Below are 15,495 nucleotides of genomic sequence, written 5' to 3'. Positions count from 1 at the left end.
TGCCCCTTAAAATATAAAAAGTTTTGACACTTCATGCATAACCATAGAAATATAAATTAACACTACACTGAGATACCATTTTTCACCCAACAGAAGAGGCAAAACTTCAAAAGCTTGAAAATATACTCTGCTGGTAAGATTGTGGAAAAACAGGGACTCTCCTACAACTGTTGGTAGGAATCCAAAATAGTATGATGGAGACAAATTTGGCAACATCTAATGAAACTGCATATGCATACACTCTTCAACCCAGAAATCCTATTTGTAAGAATTTACCCTAGGACAGGGGGGTCCAATCTTTTGCCTTTCCTGGGCCACATTGGAAGAAGAAGAATTGTCTTGGGCTGTACATAAAATACACTAAGACTAATGATGGCTCATGAGCTTTAAAAAAATTGCAAAAATTCTCATAATGTTTTAAGAAACTTTACAAGTTTGTGTCAGGCCACATTCAAAGCCATCTGGGCTGCATGTTGTCCATGGGCTGCGGGTTGGACAAGCTTGCCCTAGAGCTACATCTCCAACATTATAAAGGTATAGATTCATAAGATTAGTCATTATAAGCATTACTTGTAACTATAAAATACTGACAACTACCAATGTCCAACTATAGAAGATTGTTTGAATAAATTACAGTACATACACTCATGGAGCAAAACTAAAATAGAATAAAGATAAGCTCCATGAACTGACAGGAAGTGATTTCCAGGAAATACTATTAAGTGAAAAAAGCAAAGTTAAAACCAACATACACAGTATGATACCTTTTGTGTAAGAAAGTACCGAAAATAAGAAAATGTATATATATCTGCTTATCATTACAAAATAAAAACACAGGAAGAATCAACTAGAAAACAATGAAGTTAGTCACCTAGGACAGGTGGGAGAACAGGCTGGAAGTGTTATAAAGGTAAAGTGACACCTCTCTGAGTACCACTTCTTGTGTAGTTCTGACTTCTGGAAGCAAGTTCATCTTATACATATTTGAAAATAAAAGTAAATCAACAAGGAGTAGGGGATGGGAGATAAAAACTTAAAACAGAGGGAAAACTGGAACAAATGAACCCAAATGAATTTTAAATGAAAAGGGAAAAAGCAGGTACAGTAATTGACTTTACTGCCCCTTACGGTAAGTAACCGAAAACACATCCTGAACTCTTATTCACAGGATTTTTTTAAGTGGCATAAGCAAAACAACTGTGAAACCATTTCAGATACAGAAATGAGAAAAAGAGTAAATGTGTTGATGTAGATAGGAACCAGAGTTCTCACTGTGGTAGAAGGTGCATATAAACACGGAATAGGGTAGTCAAAAAGAAATCTGTAAGGACTGACTGCAATTTGTAGTATATGTGCAAATACACAGTGTCTAAAATATGTATATGCCCGTGTATGTGCATACACACAGTATATAAGAATATATACATGTATATTTGCACATGCACTTACATGCATATTGTGTATATATGCACATATATTTTCTAGTTTGTCCACTGAAAGGATCTATAAACCAGATTTCATCTCCCTGCTAAAAGAAACAAAAATTCCTTGGAGAAATGACTGATTCAACAATGACCAGAGCTTCAACAAATAGAAGAGAAAGGAAAGAAGTACTCCAAAGAAAAAAGGATATGAACATGTCACAAAGACAGAGTCAGTGTGAAAGAGCTCTGACTGGGCAAATCACCATTTGAGGAATAAAAGTAATTGATTTTAAAAAAATAAGTAATTTTTTTAAAAAAGTAATTTTAAAAAAAGTATTTTATTAAAAAAAGTAATTTTATTAAAAAAATAAAAGAAAATTAAGAAATATAATGAATTACAGACCATTGGGGTTAAAAGAAGAACCCACTAGTTCATATTCATAACAAATAGAAAAACAAATACATGGAAGAGAGGAAAGGGCTTTTGCTTACAGTAGAATAATGAACATTGACTTATAACTGTGGAGGGAGTGCTGGAGTTGGAAAATCATACCTTTGAAACCATCAAAGTAAAGACTGGTTCAGGAAAGAATTATCAATGGCTACTAAACCTGACGACCTCAATGGTGAGAGGAAATTTGGATAAGGAATAGAATACTACATGGTCTTAATGTGTCTCTCCACAGATTGCTTAATAGCAAGAAAAAAATAAAATAAAATAAAACCACCAGTAATTCTGTTTATGATTATGAATGGAAAAAATCAAACACAACCTAGACCAGATGATCAAAATTATCAATACCCATGCAGGGCAGAATGCCATCATGCACACAGCCCTGAGAAGCCCACGAAAATCACTGATATAGTGGTCCAGCTGGGAATGTATAACCTAATCCTAATCTTGAGGAGACATCAAACAACCCAAAATGAGAAAAAATTTAGATAAAAAATGAAGGGAAGAGAAATAGCATCTTGAAAAGTGCAAATTTCATAAAAGAAAAAAAACTTTGGCTATGTTCCAAATCAAAGACATCAAAGAAATATTAACAACAAAATATAATACCTGATCCTAGCCAGGAAGGGGAAAAGGATGCTGTCAAAAATATTAATATTACCAGGCCAACTGGCAAGACTGGAATATGAACACCAAAGTACTATATTAATACATCTATGAACACTGAAAACGGAACTATGGTTATGTAGGAGAACATATCCTTATTCTTGAGAAATAATTACTTGAAGGGTAAAGGGATGTGATGGATACAACTTTCAAATGATGCAGGAAAGAAAATATTATGTTAAATATAAACAAATAGAACAAATGATAAAGCAAATGAGGCCAAATGTTAACAACAGCTTAAACTAAGTTAAGGATACATGGATGTTCTTTGTTCTACTTTTATTCTTGTAGCTTTTCTGAAAATTTGATATTATTTCCAATAAAAAGTTTAAAATTTGGGGTGAGTTACTTAGGATAATGAGAGTGGGGAAGAAAAGAATATAGAGTAGGCTGAGGGTAGGTGATATGGAGAAAGTGGCAGAGAAGAAAGACTCACCAGTGAATTAATTCAATAATAAACAGAGAAAGTCATTCCATCAATTAGAAATTGATTCACCTTGATACTACTTCTTCCTAAGCATATGTGGTCATATTCCTTAGTACATGGTGTAATCACTGGTTGGCAGATCCTAATGCAGAGAGAGGCAGCTCGAAGTTAAGGGCATGAGCTCTGGAGTTGGACTGCTTGAGTTTGAATCCTATGAAACCAATATACTCTATAACCTTGGCCAGTTCACTTCACCTTTCTCTCTGCCATAATTTCCTCAAGCAAATTTTTAAAGTATCTCCATGTTAGCTGTTGTAAGAATTAAACTAGATAGTAGCATCAGAGTGCAAAGTATAGTACCTGATAACATTTACTATTCAATAAATGTTAGCTCTGCATCATCACTGCCCAAGGGGAAAGATGGCTACAGGGATAGGCTCCAACCACAAACTGAGCCATAATGAGCTTGGCCAAACAAATATAAATACAAGTATTTGCTGGGTATGGGCAAGATCAAGCAAAACTGAGTGGAAGTAGGAAAAAGTCTACACAGAGTCAGATGAAGTAAACTTGGGAGTTTTAGGACTTCCATAAAAAATTATCCCAATCACGGGCACAAAAAACCAAGGTCACTGCCAGAGCGACCAGACTATCTAGCCCATTGATACTTTGACTCTTTTCTTATTTTCACACTTACTTATAAACCTCCACAAACCAACTCAAAGATGGGATATATTAACTATTTTTCTCCATCCACATATACAGTTATGAATTTAAACATGGATGAATACATTTTTTTGATCTTGTTATTCAAGTCTTTCTTTCACCAAGAGTTTCCCTATTTAAATAAACTATACAGCTTTACAACATTTCTACAATGTATGGTATTGAAAGTTTTTCTGCTACAAAAAAATTAGATGGATGCTCCCCCCCAGTAGTTTATCTGGAAAAAAACCCATATAATTCTATCAGCATCATCTTTGAAGTGGCAAAGTGTTAAATACTAGCTATTATACAAGTACGTGGTTGTCTCTTGGCCATTATCCAAACACAATTAAACGATGATCCATTTACTCTTTCAGCAAAAATATTACCATGACCTTCATTAATATAAATAAGCAACATCTCTACACTAGCTTAAAAGTTAAATAAAAATACCTGTTCCAACAAATGGATCAAAGACAATATCATTTTCTTTCACTTTTCCATGGTTAGCCATAATGAATGACAAACCAGCATCCATACTTGTATTTCCAATAAAGTGTCTCTTTTTGACACTGTATGACTCAATAAGCTCTCTCTGTCCATCTGCAATCTAAATCAGAGATATTTCTCATGTTAGTACAGCCATACAGAACGGACTTAAGATAATCACTCACAATAAGACCATTGTATTTTGCTGATAAGAACTTCTTTCCACTTATTACTGTTCTAATTTCTTCAAAATAATGTAATTGAGGTAGTTATGAACAAAACCTTTTATTGCTTAATGTCATTCCATTTACTTTGTCTTTTCAAAACAAGTATGAACTGCATTTGAATGCAATTATTCCAGAGGTAGGTGTTAAGGTATGCCCATTTCTTTGTTCTCCTACGTAACAATAATCTCTAACATAAGTCACAGCTTCCACTCACAGCTTCCAATCACCCGCTTAAAGCCTCAGAGAAGTCGGCAGAACTGCTTTACAGTAATTCCATTTCTTTTGGAATGGAAGGCCCAGATTGGAAATCTCCACAAATGAGATTCCTCAACTACCATAGCACTCTGTGTTTTCTCTGCTTTATTAAAACAAACAAACAAACAAAAACAAACAAACAAAAAAGTCCAGATGTTCTAGTAAGTCTTGCTTTAACATTTCCAGGTATACCACCTGGAATATCTAACAAGGCTATATCTAACAAGCCTCTTGCACTTCATTTAAGAATCTCTGGGAAAACACAAAACAAAACATAATCACATACTCCTCACCAATTTTAATCCATTCAGTAGTTCTGATCTTTAGCTGCTTTAAATTTCTACATATGAGTCAACAAAAGGCCTAATATGTAGCTTTCAAAAAAACAAACTGACACAGGTAGAAAGAACACTTGCTCACCCATCTACCAAAATAAATATTATGTGGATTCTCAGGGATGCGGTTTGGGTCCAAACCATAATCCTCCAAAACAGAGAATACATGTTGTGGTTTCTTTAAATTCACTTTTCCTTCAAATGGCAGAAATTCAAGTGCCTAAAAAACAAAAGAAATGCTAATGTCTTATAATAATTTACAATGAAAAATGGCACTTATCTAATACCATTACCTTGTAAGCCTGGAGTCAACATTAAATAAAACATGAAAAGCACTTAGCACACAATGTGGTACAAAATAAACACTTCACAGACATTAGGTATTCCTATTTATCAACAATGGCTAGACTGCATTCATCTTGTAGGGTTTTTGTTTTGCTAAATTTACTTACATCTATTCGCTTGATTTTCTCTTCTTGTGTCAATGTCTTATTAAAAGTGTGAATCTTTATTTTATATGTAGAGTCCGAATGTAGAAATGGAACCTAAAATAAAAGGAAATCAGTTTTTTGAGCATTTTAATTCTACAGAATCTGCATGCATGCCTATGTAAAACCACATTTTACTACGCACCATCTTCTCCACAGGGTAATTTTTAAGAGAACTGTACAGCTCCTCAGGAGATTGTCCATGACCCCATAGTTCAAATATAGACCTAGGAAATAAATGATTGGTACTAACCTCAGTAAAGAACTTAGTTCACACAGTAATACGTACAGTCATTTTACTAGTTCTTTATGCACACTCCACTGATTATTGCCTATGTTTTGCAAAGTATAAATGAAAATTATGTACCCTGGAAACAAATACAACTTAAGCCCAAACCACACACAGAAGTTAAACTTGACATGGAAAGAAGGATTTTCAATAAGTCAGGATATTTCCTAAGTTTTCACATTTTTAGTCTAGAACAAATGATACAGTAAAATCAGTTATTTTAGATAAATGTGTAAAAAACTGCAGAAAAGTCAATTATTCCCAATGTCTTCTCCATAATACAAAAAGACTAATGACCAAATAAAAATGTTATTAACATTTAGCTGGCCAAGCATAGTGGTTAATGCCTGTAATGCCAGCACTTTGGGAGGCCAAGGTGGGTGGATCACTGGAGCCCGGGAGTTCAAGACCAGCCTGGGCAACATAGCAAAACCTTGTCTCTACAAAAAAGGCAAAAAATTGGCCAGGCATGGTGGCACACACCTGTAGCCCCAGCTACTTGGGAGGCTGAGGTGGGAGGATCACCTGAGCCCTGGAATTTGAGACTAACATGAGCCAAGATTATGTCACCACACTCCGGCTTGGGCAACAGAGTGAGACTCTGTCATGCATGCGCATGCGCACACAGGGACAAACACACACACACACACACACACACACACACACACACACACACACACAATTTTAGTAACTAAGTTACCCAAAATGTTGAGATCTAATAAGGTATATTCCTAGGTACTTGTTATATTTTTCACCTTTTTGTCGCATGCTCAAAATATTTCATGTTAATAATAAATTAACTTTCAATCCCCTTCTACCACAGAAAAATGTGAATTTAAGTTGGTTTGAATCTATGCTTTTATAAAAGTCTACCTTCATTCTGATACAGTTAAATTGTAAATTTTTTGCTTTGCAAACGATTTCTTCCTTTTCTATTGAATTTACAGAGAAAAGGCTTCTACAATATTAATCTCACTTAGCTATCACTTAAGGTATACCTCAGCTACACAAAATATACAGATAATAAAAGCAATTAAAATTATCTTATACAATTGTTAATTGTATAACTGTTATAACAATTGTATAATTGTTAATTGTTATTAATCAAATATATGAATTAGAGGATAAGAGTTTTGAAAGCAGCATACAAGTTCTTAGTACTCCAGTGGCAATTTTAAACCAACAAGCAATTATTCAAAAAGAGTTTTTTAAAAGTTATGTTTCTGTTTTCTAGTCATTTTTATTTCATAATAAGGCCTGTTAACAAGTTTCACTGTAAAAGATTAAAGGCTGCAGGTAGTTCTCAATACGATGAAGTTAAATAAATATAGGGTTGTATCCAATTCCATAATACAACAATTACATATGATGATATAAAACATTGCTAACCATGTTAATAAAGCTAGATATATGTAAATTCTTATTTGCACTGTATTAGCAAATATAATTTCTAAGGAAAAGAAAGTTTTCAGCAATCTGCTAAAATGTTCAGGAAGAAAAAGTAGCTTAAAGATCACACAAGCTGTTTGATCTTTAAGATGCTAGTTAAAAATACAGTTTAATTTTCAAATCCGATGGCAGAAAATTTTCCAATAGTACAAAGAAAAAAGAAATGAAAGAAAAGTGGATGCCAATGATAAAATCTGGAAACACTGAGGATAAACAATGAACAGCATCATTACATTAATTTATATCAAGATTTGATACTCATAATTCTTTTCTCTACCAACTGAAACAGTAAAACATATCTCATGGCATTCCGCACTTTTTGTTACCTTACACTTCACTAATCTGCTCATCCAATTAAAAACCATCTATGAAAAAAGCATTTTTGGATTTTCAGCACTTTGGTTATAATTATATATGGCATCTATCCTGCGTAAGAACATAGTGTTTATATCTCATACTATATTTTCACATAATATGGAAGTTTAAAAAAATTATTCGAAAACAAATATCTACATTTCTCGATTCTTGGTTTCAGCGGGTAAATTTCCTCTGGTCCCCCACCGCCACCCAGTGGCAGTTGTTTGTAACTGCAAGTTAAACTGAGCCTCCTCACTACTTTATGCCAATATAGCAAAAAATAGGACTGAGTAGTTACGAGAAGTACCAGTATATTCATGCAGGAGAACATAAGTTTCTCTTACTTGGCACACACTGTCCGTTTCATCAAATTTCTTGCAATATCTTCAGAGGGAATGTTAAGAATCCAAAATGGTGACTGAAAGAAATAACAATATGCAACTTAATTCTAAGTGGCTAAATGGCATCATATGCTTTTATTCAAGAAGTCAATAAGGAGAAGTGCCTATTTGCTACTTTCACGTAAGAATATCTGATCTGACTGTGACCAAAATAAAAATCGTTCCAATAGTAAAAGAGTAAATTAGAATAATATAGTAAAACATTTTATAATGACCCTATAAATGAATATATCCTCAAATTAAACACTAATTTTGTATCTGCCCTTTTATGTAGCTTTCCTAAAGGAATTAATGCATATTATATCCCAAAGTATAATCTTGAAATTCATCATGGCTAATCATCCCTTATAATACAGCTATTTTAGTTTTAATTTCTAAGTAATGTATTTCTTAGTTGCTAAATGAGACCTTTTTCTAGGTAATTGCGGCCATCTGAGGGTGAAGGAGGGGCCCTTTGAAACAACTATGATGGAAAATCATGAGGTACATTATTAAATTCTCATTAACTTTTACTATTTTACATTTTGTCTCGGGGAAAAAAAGCTCCAAGTGCATGAGGGGTGTTTTCCCAATCCTCTATCCCAACACCCAAGATTATAAGCTCTGGTAAGCTGCACCCAGATAACCTCTTGCCAGAATACAGCAAAATCCTGTAAAAGGATCCTGACCTCATTTCATCACCCTTAGCCAATTATATCCACACTCTCCTTCCTTTCCTCCTCCCCTCAATAACTGAAAGTCATTCAGGAATAAAAGCCCAACACTACAGGACTTTCAACTGAAGCTCTTTCATCTTTTGCAAGAAATCCTTCCTGTCACACCTAGCTTTTTTCTTTTTTCTTCAACTTTTAAGTTCAGGGATACCTGTGCAGGATGTGCAGGTTTGTTACATAGGTAAATGTGTGCTATGGTGGTATGCTGCACAGATCATCCCATCGCCTAGGTATTAAGCCCAGCATCCATTAGCTATTCTTCCTGATGCTCTCCCTCCCCAGACTCTACCACCCCCAACAGGCTCCAGTGTGTGTTGTTTCCCTGGACATGTCCATATGTTCTTATCACTCAGCGCCCACTCGTAAGTGAGAACACCTGGTGTTTGGTTTTCTGTTCCTGCATTAGTTTGCTGAGGATAATGGCTTCCAACTCCATCTATGTCCCTGCAAATGACATGATTTTGTTCCCTTTTATGGCTTGACAGTATGCATGATCTCGTTCCTTTCTATGGCTTCCATGGTGTATATGTACATTTTCATTATCCAGTCTATCACTGATGGCATTTAGATTGATTCCATGCTTTGCTATTGTGAATTGTGCTGCAATGAACACACACACGCATGTATCTTTATAATAGAATGACTTATATTACTTTGGGTATATACCCCATCATTTTTCTTCCAATATTTACCCCACCCAACAGAAAAAGTCAAACTAATCCAAACAGGAAAAAAATGTTCATCTTAGTATTACTTTTATTGAGAAAATTTTTAAAGCAACCTGAATAAAATGAAATGGTTAGATTAATTATGGTAGAGTTAGTCAATGAAAAATATTATGTAACTATGTTAGAGATAAAGGCCAAGTAACAACTTATGCCTATACTGACATTATCAGGTGAGAAACACAGGCTGCAGAAGTAGAATTACAATAGGGCAAAAAAAAAGTACACGAACAAAAGAAGACTGGAAGGCAGTATCCCCAAATTATGAGTCATGTCAAGGAGGAACTGCAAATTATTTCTTCTATTTTCCAAACTTCTGTCATATACTGATAAACTACAGTATTATGCAAAATACAAAGCTTCATATATTCACAATCTCATACAATGCACAATTTCAAATTTTAAAATGATTCTCAATATGAGCCCAATATTCTGCTAAATTCTAAATTCTAATTCTAAACACAATTCACCAATGGGACACAGCCCTTTTTTAAGTGAAAGGACAGATACAAATTATGACACAACTGTTGATTAAAAATTTAAAACAAATAAAATACTAGAAATAAATCTAAATTACTTAACAAAACCACAGTGTTTCCCAAAATATCCTCTTTATTCCACTGTCTCTCGAAACAGATACAAGTAACCACACAAATATAAATTTAAGATATGCACTTCTTCTCTTCAAACCCAAGGCTCTATTTCTAAGTATACTCCATATGGTCTAATGAAAATTTAACTTACCTTTCCATAAGTTTCTTGACTGCTGGCGAACTGACCTCCAAAAAGCGAAAGCAAAGACTTTATTTCCTGTATTGAAAATATTATAGAGAAAAGACATTTTAACAAAAGGAACTAAAACTGTACTAAGGAAGACAGGCATTATATGACTAAAAAATAAAAAAGAGTAGGCTGATGATCTAACTGAGGCATTTAAGCTTCAATATCAGACAATCACAATTTAGGGTTCAGAAAAAATCTAATAGTAAAAACCATGGGTAAGTAATTTCTGAGAAATTTTAGACAACAGAAGAGTTACCAAACACTTGATCAGAAAATTCCCTGACTTTGAAAAGGAAAAAAACAGATTACACAAAGTGCAGATTAGTAAGACTGACAATTGGTGAATAAAGTCAAAATGAAAATCAGACGGACGATTTGAAGATGTTTGGAAAAGAAAAAAATAATCAGCCAGGGCATACCACTACATATTCATTAAGCACAAGTAACTAAGTTAATCTCATCTTCTTTCTGCATAAAGCTACAGAACTAGAAAGAGAACTGATATAATAGATACTTTAAAAGCATCATTCATGCAAAGTTAAAATCCGTCCAGATAGTGCTTATATTCTTTGAAGCAATCACTTTGTACTGATAAACTCAAATAATTATACAAATTTTATAATTTGTATGACTAACAAGTTATCTCCTTAAGTCACATAAAAGAGGTAGAATCACACTCCTCTGTAGGTCTTACGGAGGATGGAACCTAATGAGAGGAAAGTGTCCCACTGCTGGCTGCCTACTATCCCCCTTCCTCCCAACCAGAAGGAAGAGCCTTTAACACCAAGCCCACCAGCCATCAAAAGGGAAAATATACCCAGACCAGGAAGGGCCCCCCGCCCAAGATCAAAAAGAAGGAGACGTTCAAGCTACTAGCACCATTTCTATTTTTTCTTTGTCTATGCAACAAATCATTTTTTTTAATTCAGTGTTAGAGGGGCTGAATTCAGTTCAATCAGATGGATCGACCAAGAACTATCACAGACTACTGATAAATCAGTGAAGGCAGCCCAAAGGTTATTTTGCAACAAGGAAAACACAAATCTGAATAGGAGACATCATGAGACTTAGAAGTCAAATAGACCATAATCTGATTTTCAGCTCTTCCAAATACTAGCGATGTGGCTTTATACAAGAATCTTAAATCCTCCAACTTTTAGTTCCCTCATATGTAAAACAGGAATCATAGCTACCTCATCACATTAGGTGAACCACAAAGAAAGAAGCACAGAACATAGGCGGTTATTAAGGGAATCAAAATGATGAAGACCCTGACAACTGTCCTAGAAGTCCAGTGGCTCAAGAAGCCAAGACTGATAGAGTTATAGCACTTAAAAGAAAAAAATAAAGTTATAGATTAAGTTACTTGATCTTGCATGATTGTTGTTTGTTCTATATTAAAGCATATTGTAAAGTCAGCTTTACATTTAAAACATCCAACTACAACCAAGTTAAAACACCAAAGTTTGCTGCTCCCGGAATACACTGTTAAAAAGCTGCAACAGGCTAAAATACAAAGATTCTAAGAGTTAGGTGGGGGAAAAAAAGTGAGAGACTAAAGCTTTATGGCACAGCATTATCTCTACTACCCAAAACTTAAGCAGCCACCTAAAACTGAGAATAAATATGATAACCCAAGTTTCAAATTGAAAAGCAAAACATGTTTACACTACTTCATCAACCTACTTGGAAAAAGCAAAACACAAAATGTTAATTAATCTTACGGCAAATTCAACTTTCCAGTTGAGACTCTTTCTACATTAGGAATAAAAAGAATTTATATTGAACATTGGATATAAAAATGTAGCATGATCAGGGGCATGTGTGATGCATTAATTCCATGAGCTTTTCTGTTATTTCAGCTACTTGCTTTTTCATCCATTTAAAAGGTTGCTTCAGGACAAGCAATAAAGCGCAGGAGTTTGAACTTCAGTAAACATTACTTAGTACAATAAGTACTACATTAAGTAGCTGCCAACTATAATTGGCCCTGATTAATTCTATCAGAGGCAAAACTGGATCTGATCTCTCATTTTAATTCATAAAGGCAGCCATTCATTATAGCGTCCTTGCTTATCAGTTCTAATGCAGTAGATGGGCCCAAAAGTATAGACTGTCCTTTGGATTGCCTTTCCCAGAAGAGATTCTATATCACTGATTTTAATATTTTAAGCAGCCAGGTGTGGTGGCTCCACCTGCAATCCCAGCACTTTGGGAGCCTGAAGTAGGCAGATCACAAGGTCAGGAGTTCGAGACCAGTTTGGCCAACACAGTGAAACCTTATCTCTATTAAAAATACAAAAAAGTGGGTGGGTGTGGTGGTGTGTGCCTGTAATCCCAGCAACTCGGGAGACTGAGGCAGGAGGATCGTGTGAACCTGGGAGGTGGAGGTTGCAGTGAGCCGAGATCACATCATTGCACTCCAGCCTAGGTGACAGTGCGAGACTCTGACTCAAATAAAAAAAAAAAAATTTTTTTTTGGAGACAGTTCTCTCTCTGTTGTCCAGGCTAGAGTGCAGTGGCATGACCGTGGCTCACTGCAGCCTCAAAGACCCAAGTTCGAGCCATCCTCCCACCTTAGCTTCCTGAGTAGCTGGGACTACAGGTATACCACTATGCCCGGCTAATTTTTTTTATTTTTAATTTTGTAGAGACCGGGTGTTGATCAGAGACTGAGGGTTGGTGCGAGGGGGCAGGGCGGGGTGGGGTGGGGAGTTCTTACTGTGTTGCCAGGGTTGGTCTCTGGACTCCCGGTCTCAAGTTATCTCTTTGCCTCAGCCTCCCAAAGTGCTGGGATTGCAGGGATAGCTGGGAAAGCTAGGTATTGTCCAAGGTTTCTCCCCATGTGATAGTCTGAAATATGGCCTCGTGGGAAGGGAAAGACCTGATTGTCCCCCAGCCTGACACCCACGAAGGGTCTGTGCTGAGGAAGACCAGTACAAGAGGAAAGAAGGCCTCTTGGTGGTTGTTGGCAGTTGAGATAGAGAAAAGCATCTGTCTCCTGCCCGTCCCTGGGCAATGGAACATCTCCGTATAAAACCCGATCGTATGTTCTGTTTACTGAGAAAGGAGAAAACCGCCTTAGGGCGAAAGGCGGGACTTGCTAGCGCAATGCTGCTCTTTATGCACTAAAAGGTTTATGGAGATATTTACATATGCATATCAAGGCACAGCACTTTTCCTTAAAAGTATTCATGTCACAGAGAACTTTATTCATATGTCTTACTGCTGACTTTCTCCCTATAATGATCCTATTATCCTGCCATTTCCTTTTCTTTAAGATGGTAAAGATAATTATCAATAAATACTAAGGGAACTCAGACACCAGTGCCGACGTGGGTCCTCTGTATGCTGAGCGCCGGTCTCCTGGGCCCACTTCTTCTTTCTCTATACTTTGTCTCTTTGTCTCATTTCTTTTCTCAAGTCTCTCGTTCCACCTAATGAGAAATGCCCACAGGTGTGGAGGGGTAGGCCACCCCTTCACCAAGCATCTATACTTGGCCCACTATTCTTTTGACCTTACCCTTTGAGTAATTTCATCCCCTCTCCTAGTCTTCATATGAAGAAGACTCCCAAATATTTATCACTAGTCCAGATCACTCTGCCATACTCTATGCATATTCATATATCCACTGCCTCTTGGTCATCTCAGGTTGATGTTACACGAGCACATCAAACTCAGTGTAAACAAAATTTAAATCTTACATCTGCCTATGTTCTCTATATTAAATGGAGACACTCCTACCTATATACACCCCAGAAGTCATACCTGACCGGTGCCCTTTTCCCACATATTCAATCAATCCAGCCCTAATTACTGTATGGCCAAAATACTTTTCCAGTCTATCCCATCCTCTTACCCCATGCCATAGGTCAGACCTTCTTCATCTACTAACAAGAGTATTCCGACAGACTCCTAACTAGTCTCTGGCTCAAGTCTTATTCTTTTCAAATCCACCCTCCATAGCGTTGTCAAACTGATTTAATTTTCTGGTCACTTTTTTACTTAAGGCTCTTCAATAAATCCCCCTTCCAAGCTCCAGGGTTTTCAAGGCTTTCATTTTCTTGCCCCTTTCTACTTCCCCTGCCCTCTTCTTACCACTCTCGGCCACATAACTAGTGATCCAGTAACAATGAACAGCTTGTAATTCTAATTTACTGATTTCTCCCCTTGGTCCTCTAACTCCTATTCATCCTTTATTTCAAGTGTCATCTCTTCTGCAATCCCTCTTAAAGGCCAACATCCCCAATCCCTCAAGTAGATTAGATTTCCCTTCCACGTGCTCTCATATTTCCATGTGCATCTATCACTGCACTTACCAACACTATTTTGTCATTCAAGGCTTATGTGTCTGCTCAGCCTTTAAACAGTAAGCTCCTAGAGGGCAGAGGTTGTTTACATCATCGTTATATGCCCAGTGTACGCATCTTCCACTACATGCATTCTGAAAACGTTTCTTGAATAAAACACTCTTCTCAAGTGCTCCATCATCTAATCCCTATCACCATCCCCTCCACTGAGCTTGATCCGCAGATTCCGATACTTAAAACACTAGCCTGAGCATTTGCTAGATGTCTCTATCCTCCTAGACGAACAGCTCCGGGAGTGAGAGGACCGGTCATATTCACCTGCCTAACTCCGGTACTTGGTACACGGGCAAACGAATGAATGAAAACGTTTAAGCAGGCCGAGGGGTTTAGTCTCAGACTTCTCTCACAGACACCCTCCGCCAAGCTCACCCCGCCCGAGGACTGGGGACGCGTGACCCGCGCTGACCAGCACAGACCCCCGAATCCCAGCCTCCTGGAGCTATGCAAATCACCTCCACCCACACACCCACTCCATTCCAGCGTCCTCTTCCGTCGGAAGTTGCGGAGGGCCCTACGGACTCACCGGCAGGCGGAACTCCAGGTGTTCCTGCGCCATGAGCAGCAGATACCTGTTAAGGGTACACGACGGCGCCATTGCAGTTGCTCACCGTGCGCCTGCGCGGCCCGCGCTAGGTCCCACCTCTTTCTCCCTCCCAAAACGGAGACAGAGCCTGAAGGGCCGGAAGCGGAAGCTCGTCGAGGCAGGCGCTATCCCGATGTTTCTCGCGCTCGGAGTCCGAAACCCCGGCCGCTGTGGGAGGGGCTTCCTCATCTGAGAGTGCCTAGTGGTTGGGGGGTCTCCCAGCGCTAGTAGCTGGTGGGCAGGGCTGCGTGGTTTTCAGGAGCGGCGTATGGTAGTAAGACAGTGTATTTCCCAGTGATTTTTCCACTTGGAGTGTACTTCCAGCTTTCTCTACAGCCCTTCAAAACCCGTTCT

At 37.3% G+C, this 15,495-nt stretch overlaps 1 protein-coding gene across 1 annotated transcript in view; it reads right to left on the bottom strand.

Moving 5' to 3' along the window:
- The window catches only part of TRMT11 (tRNA methyltransferase 11), a 50,954-nt gene extending 35,665 nt beyond the window's left edge, over positions 1-15,289 (bottom strand). The window contains 7 exon segments of the mRNA XM_017863020.1: positions 4,130-4,286; positions 5,068-5,202; positions 5,435-5,527; positions 5,616-5,697; positions 7,910-7,983; positions 10,149-10,214; positions 15,082-15,289. Of these exon segments, the coding sequence (XP_017718509.1) occupies positions 4,130-4,286; positions 5,068-5,202; positions 5,435-5,527; positions 5,616-5,697; positions 7,910-7,983; positions 10,149-10,214; positions 15,082-15,153 (679 nt within the window). The 5' untranslated portion in view covers positions 15,154-15,289.
- Between the last annotated feature and the right edge of the window lie 206 nt (positions 15,290-15,495).

The sequence above is a fragment of the Rhinopithecus bieti genome, unplaced genomic scaffold (genome assembly GCF_001698545.2).
Source record: "Rhinopithecus bieti isolate Rb0 unplaced genomic scaffold, ASM169854v2 scaffold_65372, whole genome shotgun sequence".
In the NCBI taxonomy this organism is placed as follows: domain Eukaryota; kingdom Metazoa; phylum Chordata; class Mammalia; order Primates; family Cercopithecidae; genus Rhinopithecus; species Rhinopithecus bieti.
The sequence above is the reverse complement of the archived record's forward strand: the minus strand, read 5'-3'. Positions and strand labels throughout refer to the sequence as shown.